The sequence below is a fragment of the Entelurus aequoreus genome, linkage group LG28, assembly GCF_033978785.1.
Source record: "Entelurus aequoreus isolate RoL-2023_Sb linkage group LG28, RoL_Eaeq_v1.1, whole genome shotgun sequence".
Taxonomy (NCBI): domain Eukaryota; kingdom Metazoa; phylum Chordata; class Actinopteri; order Syngnathiformes; family Syngnathidae; genus Entelurus; species Entelurus aequoreus.
This window is the reverse complement of record NC_084758.1, coordinates 19,264,171-19,284,996: the sequence shown is the minus strand read 5'-3', so window position 1 is coordinate 19,284,996 and position 20,826 is coordinate 19,264,171. Positions and strand designations below refer to the sequence as shown.

At 39.6% G+C, this 20,826-nt stretch overlaps 1 protein-coding gene across 1 annotated transcript in view; it reads right to left on the bottom strand.

The window, feature by feature from the left end:
- The window catches only part of slc30a9 (solute carrier family 30 member 9), a 28,306-nt gene extending 7,794 nt beyond the window's left edge, over positions 1–20,512 (bottom strand). The window contains exons 1-13 of the mRNA XM_062039801.1: positions 20,393–20,512; positions 19,897–20,028; positions 10,976–11,158; positions 10,857–10,895; positions 10,464–10,563; positions 10,239–10,331; positions 10,078–10,160; positions 5,990–6,048; positions 3,568–3,635; positions 1,567–1,725; positions 1,352–1,487; positions 1,230–1,269; positions 1,078–1,149 (exon numbers count right to left, since the gene is read on the bottom strand). Of these exons, the coding sequence (XP_061895785.1) occupies positions 1,078–1,149; positions 1,230–1,269; positions 1,352–1,487; positions 1,567–1,725; positions 3,568–3,635; positions 5,990–6,048; positions 10,078–10,160; positions 10,239–10,331; positions 10,464–10,563; positions 10,857–10,895; positions 10,976–11,158; positions 19,897–19,987 (1,123 nt within the window). The 5' untranslated portion in view covers positions 19,988–20,028; positions 20,393–20,512. The remainder of the gene's footprint in view (positions 1–1,077; positions 1,150–1,229; positions 1,270–1,351; positions 1,488–1,566; positions 1,726–3,567; positions 3,636–5,989; positions 6,049–10,077; positions 10,161–10,238; positions 10,332–10,463; positions 10,564–10,856; positions 10,896–10,975; positions 11,159–19,896; positions 20,029–20,392) is intronic.
- Between the last annotated feature and the right edge of the window lie 314 nt (positions 20,513–20,826).

Sequence of the window (20,826 nt, the reverse complement as noted above, 5' to 3'; positions counted from 1 at the left end):
AAACAATGCACACCGAGGCACAACACACGGCATGCTAGCAGCTAACGGGCTACGATAGACTGACCGTACGTCCTCTTTTCACCGGACATGTCCTCTTTTGCGGAGCTGTCAGGGCGGAGTTTCTTAAATGCCTCAAATGACCGGCATTTTGAGTTAGGGTTGCGTGTATTTTCAATGTACGTTCAGGGTTAAGATGGGGTTAAAAACAAAACAAATTGTGCTCGCAGCAGCATTCGTGAGGGAGGGGCAGAGACAGAGAGAGTTATGATAAACGTGCATGCTTCGCCAGGCTCTGCTTTTTATCCATAGATTTATCAGATTAAATGTTTTATTATCTATAGCAGGTGTGTCAAAAGTGTGCCCCGTAGGCCATTTGCGGCCCACAGCTAATGTTTTAAAGGCCCACGGCACATTCTAAAAGTACTATTAAAATAAACAAAAACATAACAAAAGTGAAATAAAGAAGATAAAAGGTGAAATGTAATTTAGAAAAAGTTGCAATGTTGACTAATAAAACAAAGCTGTTTTTTTTCTTTCAAACTGTCATTGCTCAAAACATAATATTGAATCAAAATCAATGTTATTATGAATTATTGACCTATCCAAGGTTCCCATTACTTCACATCAAATATTCCACTAAGAAAAATATTTTTGGTGGAAGATTTTGCAAATTTGGTAAATAAATAACCCAAAAATGTATATTTTGTTGTTTTCTTACTGTACCAAAAATGAACAGAACCGTGACCTCTAAACCGAACCGAAATTTTTGTGTACTGTTACACCCCTAATATTTGCTTACATTATGTTGGTTGAGGTTTTTTTCCTAGTCTCAAAATTGAATCAGAATCGTAAAAATCCTATCAATTCCCATCTCTACACACGAGGAAAAGGAAGTCGACACAACTTGCTTAAAGTATATAGCAAAGCACATCAAACAATCTAGCACCATCTGCCATTACTCCCTGGCCTTGGTGAACGTATTATGTGTTTACATTTTCTGATTAAAAATGCATTGCGAATGGCAGCGAGAAACTCTTAACACAGACAAAACGTTTGATACGTGAATATTGTACATACCATATTCATAAAAAGACAGTCCGTGATGGTGGGCGCTTCTTTTGATCTCATTGATTGCAACAAGTAGTGTGGCTAGGAAGAAAAAAAATACTAACATTAAGTCGTTTAAAGATTTGCCATTAAAAAAAAAAAAAAGTATAAATATTTATTACCTCCTTCAGACACCAGAGAACCTGCCAAAATGCAGTATGCCTGCCACAAAAAAATGGGAGTAGTTTTTAATTAACATCATATTAAACTTGTACAAAAGGGAGCGGCGACAGCAGACACTCACCCATAATAAAGACTCAATGGGCGCTGGGTGCAACAGTCCCATGATCCCGTGGTACCAGGAGAGGCCGGCGCCCATCATGAAAATACCCACGCCGCTGATGAGGGAGGCGATGTAGCGCATGTTGTAGAAGCCATAGCTGATGGGGGAAGACCACAGTTTGTTTTTTACTTAGTTGCTCTTTAAGAGACAAGTCGAACAAATGTAAAAATGTTTACGGGTGCACTGCGTCAGGGTTGCGGATGGACTGGCTAATGCCTAAAGCAAGTAAGGCCTGATTGCAGGTGTCAGCCAGGGAGTGGATGGCCTCGGAGAACATGCTGGCCGAGCCCGTATAGACCCATGCCAGCAGCTTGAAGAAGAAATTCAGCCCATTTCTGTAGACAAAAAAAAGTTGTTTTATTTTTAATTTGTTGTAAGTACAGAGGGAAAGCTATATTTACTGATGTTTCAGATGCTATCATGCATGTCCTCACGGTCTTTAATTGACTGCATGTGTCCTCTAACAAAATCATCCAAATTAGGTCGGCCATAGGACTTCACGTGACACCTGATTCTTCCAATCAAGTATTTTTCTTTACATGACAAGATAAGCTACTTTAGTTCCTATAAACACAGAATTAGCTAGCAAATAGTACACTACTACTAGTAGTACAAAACCCAATCCTAGTGAAGTTGACACGTTGTGTAAATGGTAAATAAAAACAGAATACAATGATTTGCAAATCCTTTTCAACTTATATTCAATTGAATAGACTGCAAAGACAAGATATATAAACGTTCGAACTGGAAAATGTTGTTATTTTTTGCAAATATTAGCTCATTTGGAATTTGATGCCTGCAACATGTTTCAAAGAAGCTGGCACAAGTGGAAAAAAAGACTGAAAAAGTTGAGGAATGTGCATAAAACACTTATTTGGAACATCCCACAGGTTAACAGGCTAATTGGGAACAGGTGGGTGCCATGATTGGGTATAAAAGCAGCTTCCATGAAATGCTCAGTTATTCACAAAAAAGGACAGGGCGAGGGTCACCACTTTGTGAACGAATACATGAACAAATTGTCAAACAGTTTAAGAACAACATTTCTCAACGAGCTATTGCAAGGAATTTAGGGATTTCACCATCTACGGTCCGTAATATCATCAGAAGGTTCAGAGAATCTGGAGAAATCACTGCACGTAAGCGGCTAAGCCCGTGACCTTGGGTCCCTCAGGCGGTACTGCATCAAAAAGCGACATCAGTGTGTAAAGGATATCACCACATGGGCTCAGGAACAATTCAGAAAACCACTGTCAGTAACTACAGTTCGTTGCTACATCTGTAAGTTTACGATCCAAAGCCATTAATCAACAACACCCAGAGCTGGGCCCGAGCTCATCTAAGATGGACTGATGCAAAGTGGAAAAGTGTTCTGTGGTCTGATGAGTCCACATTTCAAATTGTTTTTGGAAACTGTGGACGCTGTGTCCTCCGGAACAAAAAGGAAAAGAACCATCCGGGTTGTTATAGGCGCGAAGTTCAAAAGCCAGCATCTGTGATGGTATGGGGGTGTATTAGTGCCCAAGGCATGGGTAACTTACACATCTGTGAAGGCACCATTAATGCTGAAAGGTAAATACAGGTTTTGGAGCAACATATGTTGCCATCCAAGCAACGTTATCATGGACGCCCCTGCTTATTTCAACAGCGTGGCTTCGTAGTAAAAGAGTGCAGGTACTAGACTGGCCTGCATGTAGTCCACACCTGTCTCCCATTGAAAATGTGTGGCGCATTATGAAGCGTAAAATACGACAATGTAGACCCCGGACTGTTGAACTACTTAAGCTGTACATCAAGCAAGAATGGGAAAGAATTCCACCTGAAAAGCTTTAAAAATTGGTCTCCTCAGTTCCCAAACGTGTGCTGTTAAAAGGAAAAGGCCATGTAACACAGTGGTAAAAATGCCCCTGTGCCAACTTTTTTGCAACGTGTTGCTGCCATTAAATTTCTAAGTTAATGATTATTTGCAAAAAAAAAAATTGTTTCTCAGTTCAAACATTAAATATCTTGTCTTTGCAGTCTATTCAATTAAATATAAGTTGAAAAGGATTTTGCACATGAAATGTGGCCAGGTTTCCAGAAGTGCATGCAAACATTGTTTGAAAAGTGGAATAAGTTCATATAAAAGACACATTATGCATATAACAGATGTGTCTGACGAGAAGTCAAAAACTTACATGCAAATAGCGACCATGACCACTTTCCCCGGCCCTTGGAGAAACGTAGCCCTCTGGCCTGATCGTGGCTTTCATAAAAAGAGCACAATAACATATGTATTAATTGCAGTATTATTAAAGAGAAACTTACAAATCACACACATTTTGGTGGTTTTGCAAAAATGCATCTTTTATTCTGACCCAGTTATTTTAAGTCATTTTGCAACTTGGCAAACGACACTCACTGGCTGATAGAAGAGCATCGACAGGACATTGGCACTGCATCATCGTGAGAGTTGTTTCTAGCAGTGTCTCTGAATAAGCAGTGTTTCCCATACGTTCAAACGTATTCCTGCCAGGCCGCCACAAATAGAGTTTGTGTTGTACCTGTTCGTCCTCACTCATAAAACGCATTCTATTGGGACAGTGACAGACAATAAGAAGACATAGCAGGAGGGAACGGTGTTGCCAACTTTGCGACTTTGTCGTTATATTTTAGCGAGTATTCAGATCCCTCTAGCTCAGGCCTGGGCATTTATTTTGACTCGGGGGACACATTTAGAGAAAAAAAATGTGTCCTGGTGGCCGGTATATCTATTTTTAGGAACACTAATACAAAACCTCACAATAATGTCTGATTGAATGCTAAAAACGTTATGACAGACCGCCTTAAAAAACAATGGAATTTTACATTTTTCTATGAAGGATAAAACACTGAATATTGACAAAATATGAACGTCACACCCCCTTTTGATCGACATATTTTACAATCAAGTCAAACGCAACAAAAATGCAACAAGCAGTGAAATATGAACACAAAGGGTACAAAATAAACCCACCTACAATCTGATATATCTGATATATCCCTAAGCTTTAGAACTTTGTTGTGAAAATCTCCTTACGCGTCTGTGGAAACGCTCCCCACCCACACTGCTTGGTGCCTCGTCTGAGCTGCTGTGACGTAGATTACCATAGTAACTAATTAGATGACCATAGTAACTAATTAGATTACCATAGTAACTAATTAGATTACCATAGTAACTGGTATATCATCCAAAAGTGCAGATTCTAACCATTGCTGCTCCCAGTCTGTGGAACGCTCTCCCTGACCACCTGAGGGCACCTCAGACTGTGGATGCTTTTAAAAAAGGCTTAAAAACCCATCTTTTTAAAAAAGCCTTTTTATAGATTTTTATAGATATGCATGCTGGTTCTAGCTATTGGGCTGTTTCTAGTTTTATATTTTATTTATTTTTATTATCTTTTATTATTATTATTATTATTTTCTTTTTTTTACACTGTGGCACTTTGAGGTTGTTTGCTCAACGTAAAGTGCTTTTTACAAATAAAATCTATTATTATTATTATTATTGAAATACTTTGTACAGTTGAAGACTTACAGTCGTTAGAAAACATCACTGCACATCATAATGGCAGCTACAGTTTCCATCTTAAAGATCTAAAAAAAATTATTTGGGAATGTCCGGCGGGTCAGATTGAAAAGCTTAACGGGCCGCATGTGGCCCCCGGGCCATAGTTTACCCAGGTCTGCTCAAGCTTGTGACTGGCGACAAATCTAGCGACCTTTTATGTGCTTATGAAAGAAGACATCTTTCTATACAAGTGGCATGTCCTGTTGTTGACCCCCATCACCTTGCCTGTGACATAAAGAAAACCCACCAAAAGTTCACAAATGTTAATTTGTATTTCAAAACATTTTTCTCCCACAGCATCCACATAAATGACCTACACATGCATTGTGATCAAATATGCAATTTAGACAAAGAGGTCATCGACATGCGCAAAACCTCCCGCAAATATGAACTGCAGTCCTGTGGGAAACACTGACAGGGTAACCAAAATATTGCAAACAGCTCTTACAATGATTACGATCAGAATTGAGCATTACAGTCGTCCCTCACCACATCGTGCTTCAAATACTGCATTTTTTAAAAGCATATCCGACAACATTTTTGCTCTAAATTAAACATTTTTAAGCATAAAAATGGTTAAATGAACTAAAATTATCAATACTACAGTAGTATTGGCAATTAGATGAGACCAAGCCAATATTAGATGAGACCAAGCCAATATTATATGAGACCAAACCAGTATTAGATGAGACCAAACCAATCAGAAAAACGCTGTTCAGTATCATGTTCACTGATTGGCTCAGCCTCAGACCGGATTAAAAGAGTGTAAAGTTGACCAAAGGGTGTTATTTCATGTCTAAAAGGCTCTCATAATGTTGATAAATGTATTTAAAAAGGTAGCAAACAGGTTTTATATGCTGTAGCTATGAATATTTAGAATTGATTATTAACAGCAATAAACAAATGACTGTACTATAACATGTTTGCAAAGCTTTAGCTAAAAATATAGCCGCTACAGAGGTTATGACACGTGCACATAACATATAAGTACAATAGATCAAGAGGCTCACCTTTGTGTTTCCCCAAAAGTCTTTGTATTCCTTTAACAGCTGCTGACTGCGAAATATATCTATAGATCAACAACAGAGAAATAAAGATTGTCACTGCTAATAAATACTGTATTTTGAACATTATCATGAGATTATCCAGGGCCAACACGGACAGACAACAAGTCACACTCACACACTACATTATTACCTCTCCATGTTGGTGATCATTTTAAAAGAAGTATGTCAGAGGTTTTTCCTCTGCTATATTTAATTGTTATAGATATTTTCCGGGTACACTGCAAAAACTGAAATCTAAGTAAGATGAAATATCTCAAATAAGGGTGATATTTGCTTATTTTCTGTCTGATAAGATAATTCTTCTCACTAAGCAGATTTTATGTTAGTGTTTTACTTGTTTTAAGGGTTTTGGTCCTAAATGATCTCAGTAAGATATTGCAGCTTGTTGCTGAGATTTAAAGACCTATATTGAGTAAAACATGCTTGAAACTAGAATATCAACTGATGCAAAGCCGCTTCATTAACACTCACAAGTATAAAACTACTTTTTTAAAGTAATAATTTCTTACTTCAAGCATGAAAAAAAAAATCCTGATGCCGAGCGCATATCATTATGTCAAGATAATGGCACTAGCATTTACTTAATTTAAGGATATTTTTCAACATATTGAGCAAAAAGGTCTCTTTTTTTCTACCAAGAACAGTGCACTTGTTATTAGTGAGAATATACTTATTTTAAGGTATTTTTGGGTTCATTGAGGTTAGCTAATTTTACTTGTTTTGGAAAGTCAAAGCCAAACTTTCTCGTTCTATTGGCAGATAATTTTGCTTAGTTCAAATAAAATACCCCTAATTTTTATTTATTTTTTCTTGTTTTTGAACACTGACTTTTTGCAGTGTAGTACTCATTTTTAAAAAGGAGCCTTAACCTTACCACATCAAGCATCAAAAATAATGACTATATTGTCAATTATATGCAAAGGGAGCTGTTACATAAAATTCAACCCGTGAATATTGTAATCGAAACTGGACTGTTCATTGTCTTATAAAACGCAGGATTTATCAGTTCATGCTCACAGACAACCTCTAGTCTGAGCTTCAGGTGCCAGATCCAAAATATGTATCCTCTACAGAAGAAATTAACAAATTAAAAAGATGGTTTGACAAAAACAGACTATCGTTGAATCTCAGTAAAGCTAAAATAATGCTATTTGGTAAAAAAAAAGTCAAACACAAATACAAATAGACGGAATAGAAAATGAAAGAGTAAATGAAACCAAATTTCTAGGTATAATGATTGATGATAAATTGAACTGGAAATCTCATGTAAAAAATATACAACATAAAGTAGCAAGAAACACGTCAATAATGAATAAAGCAAAACATGTTCAAGACCAAAAATCACTTCATATTCTCTACTGCTCGCTAGTGTTACCATATCTGAGTTACTGTGTAGAAATATGGGGAAATAATTACAAAAGTACACTTCATTCACTAACGGTGTTACAAAAAAGATCAGTTAGAATAATACATAATGTTGGATATAGAGAACATACAAATCCTTTATTTATTGAATCAAAGATATTGAAATTCCATGACATAGTGAATTTGCAAACAGCTAAAATTATACACAAAGCAAACTATAACCTGCTACCCAAGAATATACAACAATTCTTCTCAAAAAAAGAGGAGAAATAAAATCTTACAGAAATGTAATTTAAAACATTTGTATGCACGTACAACACTTAAGACCTTCAGTATGTCAGTATGTGGAATTAAATTATGGAATGGATTAAGCAAAGCAACCAAACAATGTACTAATATGATCCACTTCAAGAAACTCTTCAAAACTAAACTGTTTACAAAGTACAAAGAAGAAGAACCATGATAAACATTCTGAATTTATTTCATCCATCCATTCTTTCATTCTCAAAATAATCTTACTTATCTCATCATATGAAATATGACTTACTTCACCAATTATTATTTATTTTGATTGTGATTACTTATGGAGTATATTGTGAATAAATTGAGAACAGGAAGTTTAACAAAAGTTTTAGCAACCGTTATGTAAAAGAAAAGGGGTAGGATTAAAGGCCTACTGAAATGATTTTTTTTTATTTAAACGGGAATAGCAGATCCATACTGTGTCATACTTCATCATTTCGCGATATTGCCATATTTTTGCTGAAAGGATTTAGTAGAGAACATTGACGATAAAGTTCGCAACTTATGGTCGCTGATAAAAAAAGCCTTGCCTGTACCGGAAGTAGCGTGATGTCGCAGGTTGAAAGGCTCCTCACATTTCCCCATTGTTTACACCAGCAGCGAGAGCGATTCGGACCGAGAAAGCGACGATTACCCCATTAATTTGAGCGAGGATGAAAGATTCGTGGATGAGGAACGTGAGAGTGACGGACTAGAGTGCAGTGCAGGACGTATCTTTTTTCGCTCTGACCGTAACTTTGGTACAAGGGCTCATTGGATTCCACACTTTCTCCTTTTTCTATTGTGGATCACGGATTTGTATTTTAAACCACCTCGGATACTATATCCTCTTGAAAATGAGAGTCGAGAACGCGAAATGGACATTCACAGTGACTTTTATCCCCACGACAATACATCGGTGTAGCACTTTAGCTACGGAGCTAACGTGATAGCATCATGCTTAAATGCAGATAGAAACAAAAGAAATAAGCCCCTGACTGGAAGGATAGACAGAAGATCAACAATACTACTATCAGGAGACACCAAACACTGGACCTGTAACTACACGGTTAATGCTGTGCCGCCTGTCGAAGCCTAGCAATGCTGTTGCTAACGACGCCATTGAAGCTAATTTAGCTACGGGACCTCGTCAGAGCTATGATAAAAACTTAAGCGCTCCACCTACGCCAGCCCTCATCTGCTCATCATCACCCGTGCTCACCTGCGTTCCAGCGATCGACGGCGCGACGAAGGACTTCACCCGATCATCGATGTGGTCGGCGGCTAGCGCGTCTGCTATCCAAGTCAAAGTCCTCCTGGTTGTGTTGCTGCAGCCAGCCGCTAATACACCGATCCCACCTACAGCTTTCTTCTTTGGAGTCTCCATTGTTCATTAAACAAATTGCAAAAGATTCACCAACACAGATGTCCAGAATACTGTGGAATTTTGCGATGAAAACAGAGCTGTTTGTATTGGGATACAATGTGTCCCAATGTTCAAATCAGTAACCGGTAGTAAAACTCCTGCTTTTCTCATGGCCCAAATAGTTCACAGTAGCACTATACATAATCACAATACCAGGGCATCCAGTGAGGGGCATTTTGTACTCCCTCGTCCCAGGAAGAATGCTTTGCGGAAATCTTTTATTTATAGATCTTTATCGCTCTGGAATAACCTGCCTCGAATTCTCACCAGCATTGGAAGTAAACAGGTTTTTAAAAAGAGAGTAATATTTTATCTGAGTTTTTAAATTAGTTTGCTCATTGATGATTTGTTTGTTATATTTATATGGTAATTATTATTCTGTGACTGTAAATTGTTTGCTTGTTTTTTTATTGATGCTTTTATTTTTTTCTGTATTGTGTAGTTATAATTATATGCTTTTACTTGTAATTGTATTGAATTGTGGACCCCAGGAAGACTAGTGGGTTGTTGAGGCAACCAGCTAATGGGGATCCTTAATAAAAATCAAAAAAATCAAATCAAATGCTTCCGTTTCAACCATCGACGTCACACGCAAATGTCATCATACATAGACGTTTTCAACCGGAAGTTTCGCGGGAAATTTAAAATTGCACTTTATAAGTTAACCCGGCCGTATTGGCATGTGTTGCAATGTTAAGATTTCATCATTGATATATAAACTATCAGACTGCGTGGTCGGTAGTAGTGGGTTTCAGTAGGCCTTTAAATAAGCTGCTTCTTCCACTCCTTTTCTAACATGTTGAAAAGAGAAACTGGAAATTGTGATGTATCATGTTGTATGCTTGCATGTTCCAAATAAACTCAAACTCAACTCAACTCTACAAGAGGGGTAAAATAAAACTAGAGTTTAAAGTGGTTATGACAAGCAAATTACAATGTACAGGAAGTGCAAACCTACTTTCTTGGTATTCTCTCTCCACCTCCTTTCTGAGATTTCTCTCCCTGGCCAGAGCTTCGTGGCTTCCCCACACATCCAGAGCTCTAATGGGCCGAGAGACAAATGAAGGAAATCAATAAAAAGAACAATTGAAGAGTGCTTGGTGGACCCGTGACACTGACTTTGCCTCCACGTCCGAGCGCAGGAACACGGTGAAGGCCTCCGTGTCGTCGTGGGGGCTGCGCCTTCGAATCTTGCGCAGCTGATCCAGGTCGCTGAAAGTCCACCAGAGAAAAGTGCTCGTGTCAGACAACGCTGCTTCTTATTAGCTAATCACAGCAGTGCTGCCACTTATTAAGTGGAAGCCATTCAAAGCGTGGCGGCTAAGAAGTAGCACGAAGAGATACCTCGCTTTGAGACAGAACTCGTTCATGGCTCTGACGGCTGTGATGAAGTTGTTCTGGGTGTACTTGGCTCCGTATTCACGCTTTTTCAGTACAGCACGGACTGAAAGCAACATAAACATTAGGGGGGTTTATCTTTGCACAACTGACCTTAGGCATGCAAAGATCATGCTGCACAACTGGCACCGATTCAACGGTTGTGACTTGGCGGAAGTCTGAGTGCTACTCAAGTGAATGGATGACTACATGCACTACAGCAGAAATCAGACTAATGCACTTACATAGAAATTAAGCAAAAAAGCGAATGCTTTGCACCAGGAAATAGCAAAAAACAAACTATCACTCAAAATATAGAAGTTATGTTATGTTTATGGGTCAATGTGGGAAATGACTTACCTTTCACTTGTATTGTCTGAAGCCCCTTAAGTGGTGAACCTATGAGAAAAACAGTGTGGCTGATGGTAGCAAAACGAGAAGTAGTACACACAAAATGGTGGAAATATAAAGTTGGTCACCTGCCATGGGGGTCGTACTAGATTTCGCAGCCGGCTTTTCCGGTGCATCTGATGGGGATTTAGGTGGAGGATCTTTGTCGTTTCCAACAGTGGAGTAGAAGTGGACTTTTCCCGGTCCTAGAGAGGCGACGCGGCAGTCCGGGGGACTAAACCACAGGCTAAACGCGCCTCCTGTTTGCCATCCTGTCACATCGGAAGAGTAAAACCAACAACAACCCAACAAAGCTAGGAAAACACACTCCTGAACCAACTCTCAAAACCGTGGGTGAAGGAGATCACAGTTATTATAGCATTGTCTTGTTAAACGCCCTTTCCATCCAGGCACAAACATCTACACTGCAAAAACTGAAATGTAAGTCAGATTAAATATCTCAAGTAAGGGTGATTTATGCTTATTTTCTGTCTGATAAGACAATTCTTCTCACTAAGCAGATTTTATGTTCGAGTGTTTTACTTGTTTTAAGGGTTTTGGTCCTAAATGATCTCAGTAAGATATTACAGCTTGTAGCTGAGATTTTATGACCTACTTTTAACATACTGAGCAAAAGGGTCTCATTTTTTTTCTACCAAGAAAAGTGCACTTGTTATTAGTGAGAATATACTTATTTTAAGGTATTTTTGGGTTCATTGAGGTTAGCTCATTTTACTTGTTATGGAAAGTCTTGACAAGCCGAATTTTCTTGTTCTATTGGCAGATAATTTTGCTTAGTTCAAATAAAATACCCCTCATTTTTGTATTTTTTTTCTTGTTTTTGAACACTGACTTTTTGCAGTGTACCTCCAAATTACAGTTGCTCACGATGTAATGTGAGAAGAATTGCTTTACAGTACATGATCGCATGGTTATTCAACCAATCAATCACAATTTATTTAGCCTTTAATCATAAGTTCATCAAAGGGCTTCACAAAGCACAATGACATTAACTGATCTGAACCTACATCCGGGCAGGAAAAACTCCAAAAGCCTGAAATACGAAAATTAGGTTGTACTGGGAAGTCGAAATTTCATATTTACTCGTCAGAAGTTACTGAAACAACCCTGAGGTCAGATTTCCGACTCAGAAAATCAGGGTCCTCGAGTTGGCTGTCAAAGATGGCTGCTCTGGATGTAAACAATAACAGAAGTAGAGATGCACGATATTATCGGCGGCCATAGCTCGGTTGGTAGAGTGGCCGTCCCAGCAACTTGAGGGTTCCAGGTTCGATTCCCGCTTCAGCCATCCTAGTCACTGCCGTTGTGTCCTTGGGCAAGACACTTTACCCACCTGCTCCCAGTGCCACCCACACTGGTTTAAATGTAACTTAGATATTGGGTTTCACTATGTAAAGCACTTTGAGTCACTAGAGAAAAGCGCTATATCAATATAATTCACTTCACTTCAATATCGGCAAATATGACTTCACATCGATAATTCCGATAATGAAAAATCAACCGATGAAATGAGCCAATAATAAAAAAGGCTTATCATCTCTGTGTTTGTTGTTGGTCTGTTGTGGCTCCCCTAGGGCAGTGGTTCTCAACCTTTTTTCAGTGATGTACGCCCTGTGAATTTTTTTTTTAATTCAAGTACCCCCTAATCAGAGCAAAGCATTTTTGGTTGAAAAAAAGAGATAAAGAAGTAAAATACAGCACTGTCATCAGTTTCTGATTTATTAAATTGTATAACAGTGCAAAATATTGCTCATTTGTTGTGGTCTTTCTTGAGCTATTTGGAAAAAAAAATATAAAAATAACAAAAAACTTGTTGAAAAATAAACAAGTGATTCAATTATAAATAAAGATTTCTACACATAGAAGTAATCATCAACTTAAAGTGCCCTCTTTGGGGATTGTAAGAGATCCATCTGGATTCATGAACTTAATTCTAACATTTCTTCACAAAAAATAAATCTTTAACATCAATATTTATGGAACATGTCCACAAAAAATCTAGCTGTCAACACTGAATATTGCATTGTTGCATTTCTTTTCACAGTTCTTTTTGACAGACATTTAAAAAAAATCTCACATACCCCTTGGCAAACCTTCAAGTACCCCCAGGGGTACGCGTACCCCCATTTGAGAACCACTGCCCTAGGGTATGGTCACATATTTGTGACGTTGTGATACTGCGTGTGCGGCCAGTTGTGTGCTGAGAAAAGGATTATGGCGCAGCAGTCACCTCTGTGGGCTTTCTTTAGCATGTCAGAAGACATTTCACACAGTTTGCAAAACGTGGTCCTCAAAAAAAATAAACGTTGACGAGCTTCAACACAATATAATCTAAAAAGTCACCCTAAAATTCACCATTGTGACAATTTATCAGAATCAGAAATACTTTATTAATCCCCGAGGGGAAATTCCAATTTTCAGCACAATCTCATTCAAGCAGACATACATTACAGGGAGACAGAACAGGACCACTGACGGGTCTGCCAACTTCCGGCGCCCCTTAGACCAACTTGCCTGTGCTGCTAAGCTGAGACTTGTCGTTACTGGCGACAACCGCAGCAAACAAATCCACAGGACTGATAAGGAGGCGTTTGATAAGAGGCAACAGTTTGAAGGAAAAGACTTTTCGGGTGAAAGAACTTGACCACAAAACAAGTAGTTTATGTTTAACTTACTGGTTAATCTGGAGGCACCTGGTTACCTTTTAGGATTTCTTAGTGGAAAAAAAATGCAATTTATTATTTAAACCCTTATGTTCTACAATGAAATGTTGCCTTTCTAAGGGGCAGGCACTTATTGCCCTACTTTATTACTGTCAGAGGAAAAGTATAACTTTATTTGTGTATATAAATATATGTATGCATGTTGTTGCTATTGTTAACGGCAATGCAAAATCTTATTCGCTAAGATATGTAGGCTTCATTTATAAATGCTTTGTTGGACAGATAGTTTTTTTAATTTTATGAAATCATATTCAGAATCGTTAAATGGCTTGTTTATCAATTAAATAACTGAAAAGTTTAAATATCAATCATTTACATTTTTTAAATCGTTATTCTAATTGTTTGCATGGGTCAGAATTTTAGTAGGAAGTGTATTTATATCAGATGACAAAATACTAATCGTTACAATACATTTTTTTTAAAGTGTGTGTACATTTTGCGGAAAAATGTGAACTGTTAAATTAATTTCTTCTCACAAAATCTTGTATAAATATAAATACATAAATATCGGTTATCGGTTCAAATTTCTATTTTCATGCATCCCTAAATAGAAGCTTCTGTGATAGCTGTTATTAGCACTTCTGACTAGTTTATGTCGGACTAAATCAGCCCTAAGGAAGTATTGCTGGACATATACTGTATATTATGCTAATGTTACTGTAGTGCAATATACTTTTTTGGTATATGCGCATTACATCGCTAGCAATAGCGTTTTAGTTGTTGCCTTTTTCTTTATTTCTTACATTGAACCAGTGCTTCTCAAACCTTTTCTGTTACGCCCCTCCTAGGAAGAAGAAAATATTTCACGCCCCCCCACTCTCCACCATGACTATAAATAGTATAATTTGTCTCTAAAATTAAAGTTAACTATACCTCTGCATAACATTTATTTTTAACATTTAAGGAAACAACTTACTGGTCTTTCCTCATCTCCCACCGTGGTTACAGTGAAGCAAAGTGCTACATACGCTTCATCATATTCTGGCACGGCGAAAAAAGCATGTTCCCAGAGGTCACACGCACCCCCCCATTGGGCCCCCCCCCCCACCATTTGAGAAGGTATGCATTGAACAAAGAGAGCACAGTCTACCAAGTCAAATTCCTTGTGTGCTAAACATACTTGGCCAATAAAGCGATAGTGTTTCCTCTTCATCCACCTTAGGTTGCAGAAGGCACGCATATCTGTCTAGAAGTTGTTTATATTTCGATAAGACAAGCGCATGAATAGCTTTCGGGGAATGCGGCCATCCTGATTTCCGACCTCGTCACTGGAATGCTCGGAGCTGTTGTGTGATGTCATTCCCAGCTCCGACTTTCGACTACTGAGGCAATCGTATCGATACATTACAACTCCCCATCGCTCTGACAAGTAATCACGTTAGAAGATGCTTTTTATCATAAGTGTGCTGTGAGTGAGTCTGACTTTGCTGAGTATTTTGGTGTCTTTGCGTTGATTTAAAAAAAAAGTGACATTATCATGCATATACCGTATTTTCCGGACCATAGGGCGCACCGATTATAAGGCGCACTGCCGATGAATGGTCTATTTTCGATCTTTTTTCATATATAAGGTGCACCGGATTATAGGGCGCATTAAAGGAGTCATATTATTGTGGTCTACATAACATGTAATGGTGGTTCTTTGGTGAAAATGTTGCATAGATTATGTTTTACGGATCATCTTCAAGCCGCTTTCTGACAGTCGCTTCCGGATGCGCCGTTTTGTGGGCGGTCTTATTTAAGTGGCTCACCTTCGGCAGCGTCTTCTCCCCGTCATCTTTGTTGTAGCGGTGTAGCGCAATCTATGCAACATTTTCACCAAAGAAACACCTTTACATGTTATGTAGACCAGTGTTTTTCAACCTTTTTTGAGCCAAGGAACATTTTTTTCATTGAAAAAATTCTGAGGCAAACCACCAGCAGAAATCATTAAAAAACGAAACTCAGTGGCCGATAATGACAATAAAAAGTCGTTCTCGCAATTGTTGGATATGAATTGAAACCATAACCAAGCATGCATCAATATAGCTCTTGTCTCAAAGTAGGTGTACTGTCACGACATGTCACATCACGCCTTGACTTATTTGGAGTTTTTTGGTGTTTTCCTGTGTGTAGTGTTTTAGTCCTTGTCTTGCGCTCATATTTTGGTGTTTTTTCCTGTTTTGTTGGTATTTTCCTGATGCAGATTTATGTCTTCCTTGAGCGCTATTCTCCACACCTGCTTTGTTTTCGCAATCCAGACTATTTAAGTTGTGCGGACGCTTTCCTTCTTTGTGGGGACATTGTTGATTGTCGTGTCATGTGCGGATGTACTTTGTGGACGCCGTCTGCGCTCCACACGCTGTAAGTCTTTGCTGTCGTCCAGCATTTTGTTTACATTTACTTTGCAGCCAGTTCAGTTTTAGTTTTGTGTTGCATAGCCATGCCTAAGCTTCAATGCCTTTTCTTAGAGGCACTCGCCTTTTGTTTATTTTTGGTTTAAGCATAAGATACCTTTTACCTGCACACTGCCTCCCGCTGTCTCCTGCATATTGTGATCATGACTCGACATGTTCCTGACATCTCAAAGCAATTAGCTACTTGCTGCCACCTACTGATATGGAAGAGTATAACATGGTTACTCTGCCACATTATTTACGGATTGTAATTACGGTACTTGTGTGCAAAAAATATATTTAACCCAATTAGGTGAAATTACATAATCTCCCACGGCACACCAGACTGTATTTCACGGCACAGTGGTTGAAAAACACGGATGTGGACCACAAGGAAGTGTTTTCCATTTAGAAATAAATAATAAATAAATATGACTCCTTTAATGCGCCCTATAACACCTAATAGCGCCCAATATATGAAAAAAGATAAAAAATAGACCATTCATCTGCAGTGCACCTTATAATCTGGTGTGCCCTATGGTCCGGAAAATACGGCATTTGAATCTCTTTTTGGAGCTAAAGCATCCATCAGCAGTCCCCTACTGTGACGCATCTGTTACCGGGCCGCACAGAAACAATAATTGATTTATAAACTACTGCATTTTCTCAGACTTAACTTTCGCCTGTGCCAGTAAACACACCAATAAGCTTGTTAATAGATGTATATTACAACTCATTTGCACATTAATGGACATATTAAATGTTGCGTATCACATACAGCTGCCAGCACTAAAAGATGAGCCTGTTTGGATGCTAAGATAAATGTTATGTTGTATTTTATTTTTAATCATATTGTATATGTATTGTGTGCTTTTTTTTATTTTTCTCTCTCTTTCTTTTAAATTGTAATTTCACTGCCTTTTTTTACATCATGGCCAGGGGACTACAGATGAAAACTAGCCTTCTGGCTAATTCTGGCTTTTTTTAACCATGTGTAGTCATGTGTTTTATGAAATCGCATTGTCCCCTTTGAAATAAACTAATCTAATATACAATGTTATTGTGCCAGATTGTAGCCAAAGGCACATTTTTAACGCTATTTTTTTTGCTGTTTCATTCTGCCAAAAGCCGGTCGGTGAAAATAATGCATACATTAATGTGAGGGAAGAGTCGATTGTGAGATCACCAGGCGGATCGGTGCGGCGTCTTCAGTAATGCGGACACTGTGTCGATCCGTTGTGGTGAAGAAGGAGCGGAGCCGGAAGGCAAAGCTCTCAATTTACCGGTCGATCTACGTTCCCATCCTCACCTATGGTCATGAGCTTTGGGTTAAGACCGAAAGGACAAGATCACGGGTACAAGCGGCCGAAATGAGCTTCCTCCGCCGGGTGGCGGGGCTCTCCCTTAGAGATAGGGTGAGAAGCTCTGTCATCCGGGAGGAACTCAGAGAAAAGCCGCTGCTCCTCCACATCGAGAGGAGCCAGATGAGGTGGTTCGGGCATCTGGTCAGGATGCCACCTGAACGCATCCCTAGGGCGGTGTTTCGGGCACGTCCGATCGGTAGGAGGCCACGGGTAAGACCCAGGACACGTTGGGAAGACTATGTCTCCCGGCTGGCCTGGGAACGCCTCGGGATCCCCCGGGAGTAGCTGGACGAAGTGGCTGGGGAGAGGGAAGTCTGGGCTTCCCTGCTTAGGCTGCTGCCCCCACGACCCAACCTCGGATAAGCGGAAGAAGATGGATGGATGGATGGATGGATGGACATTAAACCGGTCCCTGGTGGTAAAAAGGTTGGGAAACCCTGCTTTAAGACATTTGAAAGCACCTCACTGTGCAGAAATGCTGCTTTGCAAGAAGGATTTTTGAGTGCAATTCGGAAATATGCAGTTTTAACAACGAAAAGCGTCCGTGCCTTTGCCATCAGGAGGCCAGAAAGAGTGAATGTCCCTCAGAAAATCACATGTTAAATGCTTCACAGTAGAAGCATTTAAAGGCCTACTGAAAGCCACTACTACCGACCACGCAGTCTGATAGTTTATATATCAATGATGAAATCTTAACATTGCAACACATGCCAATACGGCCGGGTTAACTTATAAAGTGCAATTTTAAATTTCCCGCTAAACTTCCGGTTGAAAACGTTTTTGGATGATGACGTATGCGTGTGACGTAACCAGTGAAACGCAAGTATCGGTACCCCATTGAATACAATACAAAATAGCTCTGTTTTCATCTCATAAATCCACAGTATTCTGGACATCTGTGTTGGTGAATCTTTTGCAATTTGTTTAATGAACACTGAAGACTGCAAAGAAGAAAGTTGTAGGTGAGATCGGTGTATTAGCGGCGGACTACAGCAACACAACCAGGAAGACTTTGACTCGGATAGCAGACGCGCTAGCCAACGCTAGCCACCGACCGCACGGATGATCGTGGTGAAGTGCTTTGTCCTTCCGTCGATCGCTGGAACGCAGGTGAGCACGGGTGTTGATGAGCAGATGAGAGCTGGCTGGCGTAGGTGGAGTGCTAATGTTTTTATCATAGCTCTGTGAGGTCCCGCTGCTAAGTTAGCTTCAATGGCGTCGTTAGCAACAGCATTTTTAAGCTTCCCCAAGCTGGAAAGCATTAACCGTGTATTTACATGTTCATGGTTTAATAGTATTGTTGATTTCCTGTCTATGCTTCCAGTCAGGGGTTTATGTATTTTGTTTCTATCTGCATTTGAGCCTGATGCTATCACGTTAGCTCCGTAGCTAAGTTAGCTTCAATGGCGTCGTTAGCAACAGCATTTTTAAGCTTCGCCAAGCTGGAAATTATTAACCGTGTATTTAAATGTCCACGGTTTAATAGTATTGTTGATCTTCTGTCTATCCTTCCAGTCAGTGGTTTATTTATTTTGTTTCTATCTGCATTTGAGCCCGATGCTATCACGTTAGCCGATGTATTGTCGTGGAGATAAAAGTCACTGTGAATGTCCATTTCCCGTTCTCGACTCTCATTTTCAAGAGAATATAGTATCCGAGGTGGTTTAAAATACAAATCCGTGATCCACAATAGAAAAAGGAGAGAGTGTGGAATCCAATGAGCCAGCTTGTACCTAAGTTACGGTCAGAGCGAAAAAAGATATGTCTTGCACTGCATTCTAGTCCTTCACTCTAACGTACCTCATCCACGAATCTTTCATCCTCGCTCAAATTAATGGGGTAATCGTCGCTTTCTCGGTCCGAATCTCTCTCGCTGCTGGTGTAAACAATAGGAAAATATGAGCAGTCCTTCCTCCGGTGACGTCACGCTACTTCCGGTACAGGCAAGGCTTTTTTTTTTATCAGAGACCAAAAGTTGCGAACTTTATCGCCGTTGTTCTATACTAAATCCTTTCAGCAAAAATATGGCAATATCGCGAAATAATCAAGTATGACACATAGAATGGATCTGCTATCCCCGTTTAAATTTAAAAAAAATCATTTCAGTAGGCCTTTAAGTCCCATCTTAAAACTCATTTGTATACTCCAGCCTTTAAATAGACCCCGTTTTTAGACCAGTTGATCTGCCGTTTCTTTCTCCTCTGCCCCCCTCTCTGGCCACGGATGAAGTGCTGGCTGTCCAGATTCGTGACCCGGGGTGGACCGCTCCTCTCCAAGGTTTCTCATAGTCATTCACATTGACGTCCCATTGGGGTTGTGAGTTTTTCCTTGCCCTTATGTGGGATCTGTACCGAGGATGTCGTTGTGGCTTGTGCAGCCTTTTGAGACACTTGTGATTTAGGGCTATATAAATAAACATTGATTGATTGATTGAATGTTCTATTTTGGTCCTATTTTGAACTCTACTTACTAATGATGCACCAATGCAAATATCTTTTGATGAGAAGTGCATTTTTCTTGACCTCACCGAGACACTGGGGCTGTGGGAAGCTGGCTCGGTGCCGCCAGGAGACCCTGCAGAAGACCTGCCACGGTCTGTGGGCCAGGCTGGGGAACATCCTGGCTGGAGGCGGGCTGGGACGCTACTGACGTGCAGGAACTGTCAAAGTCAACACAGAATGCCGGTGAAAAAGCGAGCAGCCCCGCATGACAACTTAACCTCATTCAAACAGATTAACTCCCAAGTCTTCGCCCCTGGACGCATGGCAGCCGCCGGAGAAGCGGCGCTAAACCGCTGACACGCAGCAATAAAAACACGTATATGCTGCTACGTCTTGTCAATGTTTTTCATTACGTCATCGAGTCCCTTCATCGGCGAGCTAACGTTGCTGTTTAACAAAGTTAGCTCGCGCCTTTAGCTTCACGAAAAGAGCCGGACTATAACTAATTTATTCGAAACACACTCACTCCGACGGACTCGACTGGCGGATACACTCGAAGGAGATACTCCATAGAAGACATACCTCACCACCGGGACGTTTGTTCGGCATAGTCGGTGTCCATTGTGCCAATCTATGGACTCCAGGCGGCGAATGCTACAAACACAAGGAACACGTGACCCGTGACGCTAATCCGCTCTGTACCAAGTCTCGGGGAAATCCCACTTATCGCGATATTTTGTAGAGTACGCTCAGTAATGAAATCCTAGGTAAAAATTGGTAACAGTGCAATGTATAATTTTATATATTAGTTATTTTAAACGTTTTTATTTATCATATATTCTGTATTTGTTTAACTACTATAAGATACAAGCTTTTTTTCTTATACTGTTTTATTGATGTACCCAGTCTCGGGAAATCCCACTTATTGCGATATTTGGTAGAGTACGCTCAGTAATGAAATCAAAGGTAACAATTGGTAACAGTGCAATATGTATATTTATATATTCGTTATTTTA